The sequence below is a fragment of the Durio zibethinus genome, chromosome 10 (assembly GCF_047325235.1).
Source record: "Durio zibethinus cultivar Kanyao isolate XHJ-2024 chromosome 10, ASM4732523v1, whole genome shotgun sequence".
Classification (NCBI taxonomy): domain Eukaryota; kingdom Viridiplantae; phylum Streptophyta; class Magnoliopsida; order Malvales; family Malvaceae; genus Durio; species Durio zibethinus.
The window spans coordinates 10,956,046-10,969,142 of NC_143171.1; the positions used below are offsets into that span (position 1 = coordinate 10,956,046).

The 13,097-nt window shown below is 31.1% G+C and overlaps 1 protein-coding gene across 1 annotated transcript; it reads right to left on the minus strand.

Moving 5' to 3' along the window:
• Positions 1 to 4,597: 4,597 nt before the first annotated feature.
• Positions 4,598 to 7,948, minus strand: LOC111292384 (plant intracellular Ras-group-related LRR protein 4-like). Its single transcript, XM_022884753.2, has 5 exons — positions 7,562 to 7,948; positions 6,499 to 7,162; positions 5,385 to 6,298; positions 5,107 to 5,274; positions 4,598 to 4,873 (listed from the first exon to the last, which is right to left on the minus strand). Exons 2-4 carry the CDS (start codon positions 7,121 to 7,123, stop codon positions 5,128 to 5,130), a joined length of 1,686 nt encoding a protein of 561 aa, XP_022740488.1. The 5' UTR covers positions 7,124 to 7,162; positions 7,562 to 7,948; the 3' UTR covers positions 4,598 to 4,873; positions 5,107 to 5,127.
• Between the last annotated feature and the right edge of the window lie 5,149 nt (positions 7,949 to 13,097).

Below are 13,097 nucleotides of genomic sequence, written 5' to 3' on the forward strand. Positions count from 1 at the left end.
ATGAAGTTAAGAAATTTCCAAGTTCTTAGACATTTTTTATGATATTACTTATGTGTTTTCTAGAACAAAGTACCACATAGCCAACTTATGCTTCCTTTTAGTTTTCAAGGCACGCTTGACTTTGATCAAACACTTGAATGATGATGATGTGTATGTTAAAAACATGGTTGCTCAAATGCTTGTTAAGTTTGATAAATATTGATATGAATATAGCTTGATTTTAGCTAGAGCTGTGATATTGGATCCTTATTACAAGCTTTAGTTTGTTGATTGGAGTTACAAAAAGCTTTATGGGAATGATTCAATGGATTTAAAAAATGTTAGAGATAGTTTGTTTTCTCTTTATGATGAATATGCTATCAAACCTTTTATTTGTGGTTCATCCTCTAACATTTCTAACAATCAAACTTTTGATAAGGAATCTAGTAACACATGTGCAAATGATTTTTTCAAAGTAATTCAATTTTAATATCTTTTCTATTGTTTTGTTATAATTTTTTTATTTTAATATTTTTATACTTTTTTCTTAATTAGTAATTCAATTCTTATGGCATTGAGTTTGGAAATATTGTACAAAAATCTCAACTATAGCTTTATTTGGATGAATAAAGGATGATGGGAAACATTAATTAGATATCTTACAATTTTGAAAGGCAAATCAATTCTAGTATCTTGATCTTGCTTCTAAGGCGCAAGATATCTTCGGTATTCATGTCTTCATAGTGACATCTGAATTCGCTTTTAGTATTGGTGGTAAGGTTCTTGACCAATATTGTAACTCACTTAAGCTAGATATTGTGTAAGGAATTATTTGTTGTAAAGATTGACTTTTTGGAGAAATTGATAATGATATTTTTTTTTATTGAACTTTTAGTTTTCTTAATGTCATAACTAGCACTAGCATAATTGTGAATATAATTTTATCAATGTAAAAGGTGCATAGTTGAAGTTAAATTAAATTACAGAAGATCTTATCTAGATGGATATTAACAAATTAAGAAGATTCATTATCAGTGTTTTGCTTTAACTTTTCGTCTCTACCCAATGATTCATTAATGAAAGTTTAATAATGCAAAAAGTAATTTTTTAAAATTTTTTTAACTTTTTCTTTAGATTTTTATTTTTATTTTTATTCAATTTAATTAATATATATTTTTTACTTTATAAGTATGTGGCAATTAACAGTGTATGGGAGGGAGAATTGAGATGTTGATATGTGTCAAAGGATTCATTTGTATGCTAATATGTGAATGTGACTTTTATAGTTCTGCTATTAGTTTTTATTTTTTTCTTATGATATGTGGATTGGTTAGTGGTTATGGTTGTGGACTTATGATTGTGGTTGTGTTACTTATTTATTTATTATCATGGTTATGAGAATTATTTTTGCTAGGATTATTATATTTATGTTTCATTTCTCAAGGAAAACATATGATTAAAGTGTTAACAATGTTTAGGATTTTAATATTTTTATTATATTATCATTTTGTTATAATGTTGAATTGTTGATAAGATATTTTAGTATTAATCATATATAATCATATTAATCTTGTCATGTTGTGTCATATTACTCATTCTTAAAATAGATTAAAATGTGTTAGTTATGTCGCATGTAACACGTATAATAAATGTATCATGTTCGTGTTTAGGTTATTCAAGTCATTTAAGTATTCATTTCATGTTCTTATCAATGTTATATGTGTTGTGTTTGAAATTATGTTTGACACAAAATACAACATGATGACACAAATTACCAAGTTTACAATTCATAGATGCCATGTTTTATGTCAGCAAGTTCTTGTAACCAATGTGAGGAATTGGATGGTATAAGGGTGAAAACTGATTGAGGTTTTAGTTTAGAACATTAAGGTTGGCCTTGACAGTCAGCCTTGTCCCTTATACCTACTATTATTACTTGTTCCTCAGAATCTACAACATAGAGAGGGAGTGGAGACCTAGTAGCCAACATATTATCCACTAACATTAAACTGTCATGTAATTCAAGACAAGAAACTGTGGCTTCCATTTAATTGCCACCTAATGCCCTACCTTATATTTTTTGAAAGGGTAACATGATAAATGACTTTTAACATGAAATATAAATTATAAATATTTTAATTAACGTAATATTTATTCTTAATGTGGTTAGTTTCAAATGATAACACATAATGAATAATTAATCTTCAAATACCACTTTAGTTAATCGATTCATAGTTTAGGTACCATAGTAGAGATTTTTAAAGTTCATACATCATATTAAATATTTCACTATAGTTTAAAAGCCATTTATGACATTAACCATTTTATAAACTATTCTAGTGTCTACTTGAGCTTGGTTCTAGAATCAAATGGCATGGAGAGGTTTGAGTTTACATTAAGTAGAAACTATTTTTTGCAAAAGGATGCAAACTAAAAATAAGAAAAAAAAAGTCATAGGTGGTGAGATTCAAATTTTAAACCTATTAGATGCCACATTTTTAAGGTAGCTACATGAATCAATTGAGCAAAACTTCGGATTCTAATACTAATATAATTAAAAAAAAGGGTTACAAGTGATGAGATTCGAATTCCAAACCTGTTAAATGCCATATCTTAAGGATAGATATATGAATAAATTGAGTTAAACTTCAAGTTCTAGTTCTGCTATATACTTATAACAAACTTTATCCCATTTTAAAAATTGAGAGAATTTGTTATAATATATATAACCTTAATCTCATACTAGTGATGCACTTTTGCTTAATAAAATCGTGAGACCTTTAGATCAAAGTAAATAATATTTCATAGATTAAGTATAAGTCTTCATAATTGGTATTAAAGCAATCATCAATCAAAGTGTGAAAGTTAAGTATTACACAATGGGAGTGACAACTAAAATCTCAATGAGTGATAGTTAAGTTTTACATGATAGGAGTTATTTTTAAAATCTCGATTAGGGCTTGATATCTATTTGACAAGACATCAAATTTTAACGAAAAAATGATAACTTTTTCAATCTCATATTGAAAAAAAATATAAGAATACGTCGTGCATATATAAAGACTTAACCTTATATTTGTAAAATTTTTTTAAGAGATAAAATAATGAGATATTTACATCAAAATAAATAATATTTCATAGATTAAATGTGAATTTTCACAACACTAATATATAAAATTAGGAAGTTCTAGTAAGTATCAAATTCCAGCATCTAAAAGCCTAAACCAGGTCTTGCGGCATGGAATTTTTTATGAATTTGTGAATACCATATACGGCTTGCTAAATGAGTAAATGGAGATTAGCCGTTCTTTTTGGGCTTGAAATGTGCGCAAAATCTATTCAATCCACCAACAATCCAAAAACCTACTAAGCCAAGGAATTTATTTAAAACAAACAAAGAAAAATGAAAAATAAAGTGAGGTGATCAATTGGATTTTTTTTTTTTTTGCCAAAGGTGATCCACTATTGAATATAGGTTACAAATTGTCAGAAATGCGCGTGTGGTACTGCCATTACCAGCCACCTGAATCCGTTGGGGCTGTCAGTGGGCGCGACCAATCCTCAACTTTCCAATCTGGAGATGAGCCAACGACTCACAGTGCGAGACCAGACCAGCCTCAGGAAAACTGATGTTCTATTGTACTTGCATTCCTGCATTGCCGACTGCAAACAAAGTCCCCAAACCGCTTTTACTTGCTTTCACTGGTTGTAACTTGTAAGGAAGATATTACTACTCCTATACAGTATAGACTTAAAATATTCACTACGCTTACACTCAACACGGTACACCTCAATAACCCCTCATCCAATGCCAAATGAAATGCTATCCAGTTTTCCAAATGCCATTTCCCTTCTTTCTTTTTTCTGAGAATTCTATCTTGTTGCTTTTTTTTTTTTCTTTTTTTTAGAGACAGGACTTTGTCCCAACATATATAACTGTCCCTAGAATAGGCTGATTTCTGTTGAGTTCGTAAATGCTGTCGGGCTAGGTTTAGAGGAGTAAATGAGTCAAATTAAGTTAAAATTCCCACAATAAGTTTAATTAGACTCAATTTAAAAAATAAAATTTCAAAATTTGACTTAAATTCGATTAATTTTTATTTTTTATATTTGAGATCGATTTTTAATTTATTTGAGATATTCCAACTCAATTTGACAGGCTTGATATAATTGTAAATATTAATATTAAATATTATATTTTTATTATTCACTTATATATATTAAATATATTAAAAATTAAAAATTAAATTAAATTCCATTAAACTCGTGAATCTTTTTTACTCAAATATTAGATTACTTAAATTCATTAACTTGTTATCCAGGTAGGCTCAATAACAAAAGAGTCGAATTCAAATTTTGAATTGAGCCTTACTAGCTCAATTAGTTTACATCCCTCCCTAGCTAAATCAACCATGATTTAAGGAAACAAAGATCTTACCACGGCCTATAAAGGTGTTTAATCTGGTGACTCTCTCACTTCGGAATCATAGACAGGAATCCTACATAGAGAATCTTAAATCAAGATAGCTGCAAAAATTCAACTAACTAAAGAAATCGTGCATCACATGAGAAACTTTTTAAAATGATTCCGTCTTCAAAGAATGAATTTCTTTACCACTTGTTAAAATGGTGCTCAAACTTAATTTTACAATAGAAATACAGATTACAACATTTTGCTCTTCCCCCTGTTTGGGGCTGAATTATACACCTCAATAGAGTGCAAGAACAACATAAATAAAGTGGGCGTAAGATCGAGGGGGGTAAACAATTATAATTGATTGGGAAAAAAGGGAAAAGAAATCCACAATTTTGAGAAGAAAAGTCAGAGCCATGAGCAATGCCTGAGACTGTTGCATCTTCCTAACTGTTTTTATCTGACCAACTGCTAAAAAACCTGTAAGATGAAAAACAAAACCAAGAGCAGCTATGAGAGTCAATCCAGCTAGTTGCTTCCTGAATGAAGATTTCGCCACTACAGTTCGGTGTAAAGGTTGAACCAAGATTTTATTATGCAAATATGAAAACAAGTATTCCAAATCCTTCATTATGTTTGTCTGGGTTGGACAGAAGGACAACTCAACAACTTAGCAACAAAACGATCAGACAATTGTTTTCCTGACAACTCACCCAATATAAAAGTCCTGTAAATCAGGCTTTTAAATAGTCCATTCCATTGCGTTTCCTTTTGTTAGACCTCGAGAAGAAGCATATTTGAGCCCAACTCTTCTTCTGCTTCATCGTTTCTGATTTTACATCCTTTTTCTCAACAAGATCAACCATATACCGGACAACAGCCTGAGGAAATCAAGAAATAGCTTTAGCCATGGGGTAAATTTTTCTTTTATTGTTTCATTTTTAAAGAAAAGCATGTATTGGTTAATTACCAAAAGCAAGGGAAATATTACCTGTGCACCCTGTTCAGCAATGTGTCTAGGAGGCACTTCCAGAGGATTTTCTTCCACACGTAGAACTTGAAGGCGTGTTAGCATTCTAAAAGAGTCTGGGAGGACCCGGATCTGATTATTGCTAATGTCCAGCTCTTCAAGCATCTCAAGGTTCCCAATAGACCTTGGCAGCGACCGCAGATCAGCAAAATTGTTGCCTATATTCATCTTGACAAGTGTGGTGGCAAAACATAAACTCTCAGGCACAGACTCAACCTCATTGAAACTGACATCAAGTTCCTTCAGATTTGCCAAAGATGACATTGTTGTAGGTAATTGTTTTATGTTATTATAGCGCACGGATAAAACCTCTAAGGTTTCTATCTTCCCAGCTGCTTCCGGAAGGGCTTTAAGCCGGTTATAATCTGCGTGAAGCTCTTTAAGTGAAGTGCAGCGACCAATAGTATGTGGAATTTCATCAATGTCATTTGTCTCCACATTCATTTTCTTGAGGCTAATGAGTGAACCTATTGAGTCAGGGAGTGAAGGAAGGTGATTGGAGCTCAAATCAAGCTCCTCAAGGCGTACCAATCTCCCAAAGGTTGTAGGCAGAGTTGACAACTGGTTCGCACTGAGATCTAGAAAGACCAAGCAGAGGAGATCTCCAATGGAATCTGGGAGTTGAGCAATCCTATTTGAATGCAAATCAAGTTTCTTCAAGGATGAAAGGCCACCAATGGTGTCAGGCAAAGCTACAATACGATTATCAGACAAATCAAGTGTAATTAAACTGGACAACTTTCCAATTGAGTCAGGAAGCCAGTCAATTTGATCCATCAACTTGGATTGGAGGTTGAGATCTCGAGTGCCTTTCTTTGAAGAGACTTCAATTAAACTAGCTAGCTTAATCAAACTAAATTTGCCATCATCATGAACTGCACAAGAAAGTGATACCCATGGACTATTAGAAAAAGGGAAACGAGTGGTAGTAGCAGTAGACGGAAGGAAGAGTGTTAAAATCTCAGTCTAAATCTTTTCCCTTTTTTTTAATCTTAAAAACGAACAAGAGGGTGCGAGAAACATGTAGTTGATAATTCATAGTTGGGGGAGAGGGACAGAAAAAGTAGAAGCTAACCCGCAGCAGTGGTGCCCCCGGATTTAAGAGAGGAATCCAATATGTGAGGAGTGGATGAAATGGAAATACCAAACCCATCATTGGCGTTAGCATAGAAGGAAGACTTGGCCTTCTTAACATAACTGTCATCTCTGGTGAAGAGTACTAGTTCTGAGGTAGGCTCCCTGGAGGCGGAGGATGACGTGGCAGCAGCAGGTGAGTTGTTGGAAGGCGGAGGAGCGGTGGTGTGGGGCAAGGTGTTTGAGTGCGTGGGCCTATCACGAGATTTCAAGGAAGAAGAGGATAGACAGTTGGATGCCCTCTGGATAAATTCATCGAACAGAGCATGGATAGTCTCGAGATCCAGCAATTTCAAGGCCTCTCTCTTCTTCTCCTTGCTCAGGAAGTAAACCAAGTTCTTTTGCATCTCAAGGAGCAGAATGAAGAGCTCTTCCGGGACGTCAGGGTTCTTGCTCTGCCGACCAATGGCATCTAGTCTAGCTTGGTCTTCCTTTTCCACATTTCGGATGAGAGCCTTGGCAGCTTCAACCTCGTCGAGAGCTGGGCGTGGCGGCAGAGATCTGTGAATTCTCATGATCTCCTCCACCGCTTCGTCTATGGAGTGAACAACGCAGGATTCAACCATATTGGTGAGTGTTTGTAGTATGTTGTATGGAGGAAATTCCTGAATTCAGGGAGGACAAATTTCACAAATTTAGAACGAGAAGAAGAAAAAGAAGAGAATATTGATTCTGTTTGCTGCTTATACTAATATACTAGTACTCCAGAAACCCAGATTGAGATTGAGATCATCGTCATCCTGAATCTTTGACCTGATCCCAAACTGAATCTGGATTCTCAATCTAGCCTGCCTATGCAACAATTTCCTAGTCTATTTCAGTAAGTAGTAGAAGTAGAAGAATTTAGACAACAATAAACAGTACAATTATTACAAACAAAACAACGATGAATCATTCTACTTAAATTAAATCTTAGTAGTAGCTGTTGTAATTGTTATAAAGATAAGATTTTCCAGAAATAAAAAGACATAGCAATAGCGGCAATCAGAAAGAGTAGAAATTACTAGTATTTGTTATATGCAGGCGGACAAGTTGAGAATTCAGATTCGTTAGCGGTCAGTCCCACTCCCCCGTATCTCCAAAATAAAAACCCAACACTTGCATAGCATAGCATAGCATAGCATAGCATAGCGTAGGAGCGCTTTCAACTTAAGCAAAAAAGAAGAAAAAATTTTATTACTTTTAGTTCAGAAGTACTAATCATCATAATAATCCGATAGTATTGAAGCAAGAATGAACTTAAAAAAAAAAAAGATATTTGATAACGTGACATTGAGAGCGGAGACTAAAACAAAATAGGCGTGAACTGATCGGTTATCTATAAACATCTACCCCTACTCCTTCCTCAGTTGCCAATGTCTTTGTCCTTTTCTATTACCATTATATCCGCTGCAAAAATGCAAAGCATTTGCTGGATATATGTGTCTTATTTTTTATTATTAATACGTGTTTCTCCCGTTTCCGGAATACCCCCTATTAGTAGAGTGATGAGTATAATTTTATTTTCACACTATAACTGCGCATATTAGCATAATTTAAAAGTATTTAAGTATTATATTCTTAAAATAACTGTAGTATAGCATAAGTATAGTATGTCAATGCCACACATACATACTACATACGTATTATTATGAGACCACTAATATTTGCTAGTGGAGTACTACATCTACTTGTTAAGCTAGATTTAATAGTAATAATAAAAATTAAAAAAAAATTATGAGACCTTGATGGACTTAGGCGTCAGTTGGATAGTAATATTTATTTTATTTATTTATTTATAACTTAAAATTTGAGAGCGAGTGTGTGCGAGTAAATGCAGTGTTTGAAATGGAGGGAACACGTGTTGCGCTGATGTCCAAAACTGTCTGCCCAACCACTCCAGCTGGCAAATGGGTAGTCACGCCATAACCGTTTTCTGATGGCGATGACCCATGGGGAGGGAAGGAGAGAGAGATGTCAAATGAATTGAGTGGCTCGTGACACGACTTGTTTAATATGATATGGGTTGTGTTTGATATAATTTGTTGGTAAATAATTGAGTTAGATCAAATATGGTTTGATGTGGGTTGTGTTTGATCAAATTTATAGACGCATGCACTGGATTGAAAGCTTTTAGTTTATTGTTTGATATGATACTGTTTGGTAAGAGTAAGTATCACTACGTAATGTGTGGATTAACACCACATAACATATAAATTCAAATTTGTATTCTCATGTTGATTTATAATTATTATAAATAAGTTTTTAGTCTTTGAATATGTTTATATTTTTTTTTTATATTTCAATGAAATTATATTTATATTTTATCAATTTAAAAATAAAATTATATTAAATAAATAAATTTATTAAATATTTAAATTATTGATAAATAAATTATATTTAATTCATTTATGAATCGTTCGATGAACGAATTATTTTTATTCATTTAAAGTTATATGTATAAAAATAAATTAATTTTTTTTTAAAAATTATATGATCAAAATCTTTAAATTTATAATATATATAAAATAATTTATTTATAATGACATGTCATATTAAGATAAAATGCATTGTTTTAGTCCTACAATAAAAGCTTTACTTACAATTATAATTTATAAAGATAAAAATTATATTTAATCAATAAATTTATTTGCAATTGTAATTAGCGTGCTAACCATTCATCTAACTCTATAAATCAAGTTAGTTCCAAAAAAAAAAAAATCCAAAAATCAAACTGTAAGATATTTAATTTCATTGTTTTTTTTTTTTTTCAAATAAATAGATAACAATTTGCTATAAACAAACAAATGGTAAAATTATTTAATTTCATTGTGATTAATCAACCAATGGCTATTTTTCTTTACATGTGTAAATACTTTCTAATCTTTTACAATTTTCATCAAACAAATAATATTCTATTTTCTCAACCCATTTAAATTTCTCTGTCATCTACATTTCTGTCAATCTCTCATAATTACTTAGTTACTTCTCATTCTATTTGTTTTTACTTTTCTTAGTTTACTTAATTTTCTCATGATATCAAATATCAAGTAAAGTGAAAAGACACACCCAAGAAAATAGGCATTCTCAATAACTTTTGCGACATTTTAGTAATAGAATTATATTTATTTTTATTATTTTATATTAGTTATTTTATTTTGTTGCAGTGATAATTTTATTTTATAATCTAAATTAGTCATTTCACTACCAGAAATATTAGCATCACTGATGAAATTTTTTCGTTGGTAATTACAGACAGATACCAATGAAAAATAAAAAAATAAAAATATTTTATCGATGAATTACAAATGAAATATCGAAAGAATTTACCAATGCAAAAAATACTATTTGGCGTGTTTTTTATCGACGAGAAAGTTAGTCAACAATCCATTGTTAAAAGCTTTACTGGCGGATTTTTTTCTATTGACAAAAAATTTTTAGTTTAAATTTTTGTTTTAAAATTAAGTTGGGAGGAAACTTTTTTCTTAGAGACTGAATCTTTGGCAAAAGTCAAAAATACCGATAGATTTCATTTGTAATTCATTGCTAAAAGTTAAAAAAATTTTGAATTCTCTATTTCTATCGGCAATCGATCAGCAAAGGTAAATCAAATATGAAAATCTCCTTCCTTTTTTTTTTTCCTTGATTGGAGCCATAACTTTATTTCTCTTTTCTCCTCTCTTTTCTCTTATCCTCGCCATTAGCAAGTGCCATGCCACTTTTTTTTCGCCACTTTCGCAAGCTCGTGAGCTCGTGAACTTGTGCTTGTCTCCTTTCTTCACTCTATTTATCACTAGTTTGTGCTTATGCATGTGCCACCTTCTCCTCACCGACATTTGAGCCTGTGACTGTGCCTGTGATGCGCCCCTAATCGCACCTATGACCATGCACGTGCCTTGAGCCTATGACTGCACTTGTTATTGCCACTGGTGCATTACCCTTAATTGTCAGCCTTTCAAGTGGTTTGGAACTCATCTCCTCTGCTAAGGTGCATTACCCTTAATCCTTTCCTTCGCATTTTTGTGCATATATATTACATGTGTGACAAATAAAAATAGTAATGATTATACGAATTTGGTTTCTTGAGAACTATCAATGAAAACTATACCAAATAAATCTTCGATATTCTTATGTTATACGTATTAATTCCATTGAAAAGAAAAACACTAATTTTGTGGATATTGGTTTGTACTAATAAGGTAAAAATATCATATCAAAAGTTGAAACTTTCAATTTTTATGTTCAGTTATTAGAAAAGAGAAGTGCTTTATTGAAAGGATTTATGAAAGGAATCTTTTAATAATAAACCTTTTTATCTACAACTGTTGATGATAAAGAAACCTTATTCCATAAATTTGACATAAATAAAAGTAATAGAAAGCTACATATATATAATGTTAGAAATAGTTTAAAATTTTTCTCTAAATTGTCAACAGTATCAATTAATAAATGTTGAATTGTTAATTTTAATGATAAAATTACCTTCAAAACCTATGTGCGTGCGTATGTATTTATAAATTTCATAATTGTTTTTTAGGACCTTAATTACTTAATTTTTAGTTTAATATACTAAGGGTAATATTTTTTAGACCTTTATGATGATGCAATTAGGGTTGAAAAAATGGACAAAGATCACTTTTGCATGTATTCTGGTTTAAATGTAAATAGATACATTAGTCAAAGTTTTTGCAATGGTGTAGAGGAATTTATTGAATATGCTTATTCTAAACCATCATTTGTAAGTAATGGGAAGATTCAGTGTCCTTGTATCCAACGTAAAAATAAATGGTTTTTAAATGGGGATGTTGTGATTGGGCACCTTTATTATAAAAGGGTTTACTCTTAATTGTTAGAGAGTTAGGTCTCACATGAAGAGTTAGAAGTATGACAACCATCAATAAGCAAGAATACCTTTGAATTGATTAATGAAGTAAGATTAGAAAATTTGTATACTAGAATGGTTATGGATTTTGTCTATCCTAATTTTGAGGTGAATGTTTCTCATGCTAGTGATGTAAGAGTTTAGGAGGATTATTCGAGTGCAAACGTGGTAAGCTTTTATTTTTTGTTGAATGATACTGATGAAATGTTGTAGTTAGGCTGTACAAAGCACGCAATCCTATCTGTTATATTGCAACTTTTAAATTATAACTAAGAATATAACATGAATGAGTCATGTTTTGATCATCTGATGAGCATAGTGAATGATATGTTAACAATGGATGATAAATTACTAGAAACTTTTATAAAATGAAAAAAAAAATGACGAAACTTGGACTTGGTTATAAGAAAATTTATGTATGCGAAAACAATTGCATGCTATTTTATAAGGAAACAGTAAATTTGACATATTGTTCGGTATATGGTCATCCTCGATATTTAAAGAATAAGTCAAATGGTGAGAAGAAAAAACATACTTTTTATAAAATCTTACATTTTATGTTACTAATACCGAGATTCAAAGACTTTATATGTCAAGTTAAACTACTAAATATATGACATGGCATTTTTATAACCAAAGTTATGATGGTATGTTTCGACATCCTATTAATGGTTAAGCTTAGGAACATTTCAATCACAGCCATGAATTATTTATAGTTGAAGTTCAAAATGTTAAATTAGGATAATGTGCTGATGGTTTTTGTCTATTTGATCCAAATGCGAAACTATACTCTTGTTAGTCAATAATGATAGTGGTATACAATTTGCCATCATGGTTGTGTATAAAGTGAGAATATATCTTATTGAATAAGGTCAGTCTAGAAAAACATAGTCCAAGTTAAAATATTGATATTTTCTTAAGATTTTTAATAGATGAGTTAAAAATGTTGTGATCAAATGGTGTTGTGACTTATGATGCTTATAGAAAATAAAATTTTCATTTGAGGGTAATTTTTTTATGGACAATTAATGATTTTCCTACAAAGAGTATGCTGTTTGGATGGAACATTCATGGAATCTTATCGTGTCTTTATTATAGGACAAGGAAAGTTTTTTTCAATTGGCTTATGGTAAGAAGCCTTGCTTTTCTAATTGTTATTGTTAGTTTTTAACTCTTAATCATCTTTTTAGAAAGAAAAGAGATAAATTTCAAAAAAAGGTTGATTGTGATTCGCCTATTGTTCCATTATTAAGTGAAAAAATTTTATCTTGGTTGGATAACTTTCTTAATATCACATTTGGCATGAAATATAGTGATAAAAAATTAGTCAATTTTGGTGAAAGTTACAATTGGGTGAAGTATATTTTGGGAATTAACTTTTTGGCCTACCAATCTTATTCGGCATAATCTTGATAAGATGCTTATTGAGCATAATATTTTTTACAATATCTTTAACACAATGATGGATTTTTAAGGTAAAACCAAAGATAACATAAAGGCTATACTAGATCTTAAGGTATATTGCAAGTGACCCGAATTGGAATTGGTTGAAATGAACAGGAAAGTTTTCATGCCTAAAGTTTCTTAAACTTTAAGCAAAGAATAGAAAAAAGATGTTTATGCATGGGTTAAACAATTAAGACTTCCTGATAATTTTACATTTAATATAGCTCAGTGTG

Coding starts and splice junctions, on each gene's coding strand:
- LOC111292384 (XM_022884753.2), bottom strand. CDS start 7,123: ATGGTTGAATCCTGCGTTGTTCACTCCATAGACGAAGCGGTGGAGGAG. Junction 6,299..6,498: donor CGGGGGCACCACTGCTGCGG/GTTAGCTTCTAC, acceptor TTTCTTGTGCAG/TTCATGATGATGGCAAATTT. Junction 5,275..5,384: donor TTGCTGAACAGGGTGCACAG/GTAATATTTCCC, acceptor TGATTTCCTCAG/GCTGTTGTCCGGTATATGGT.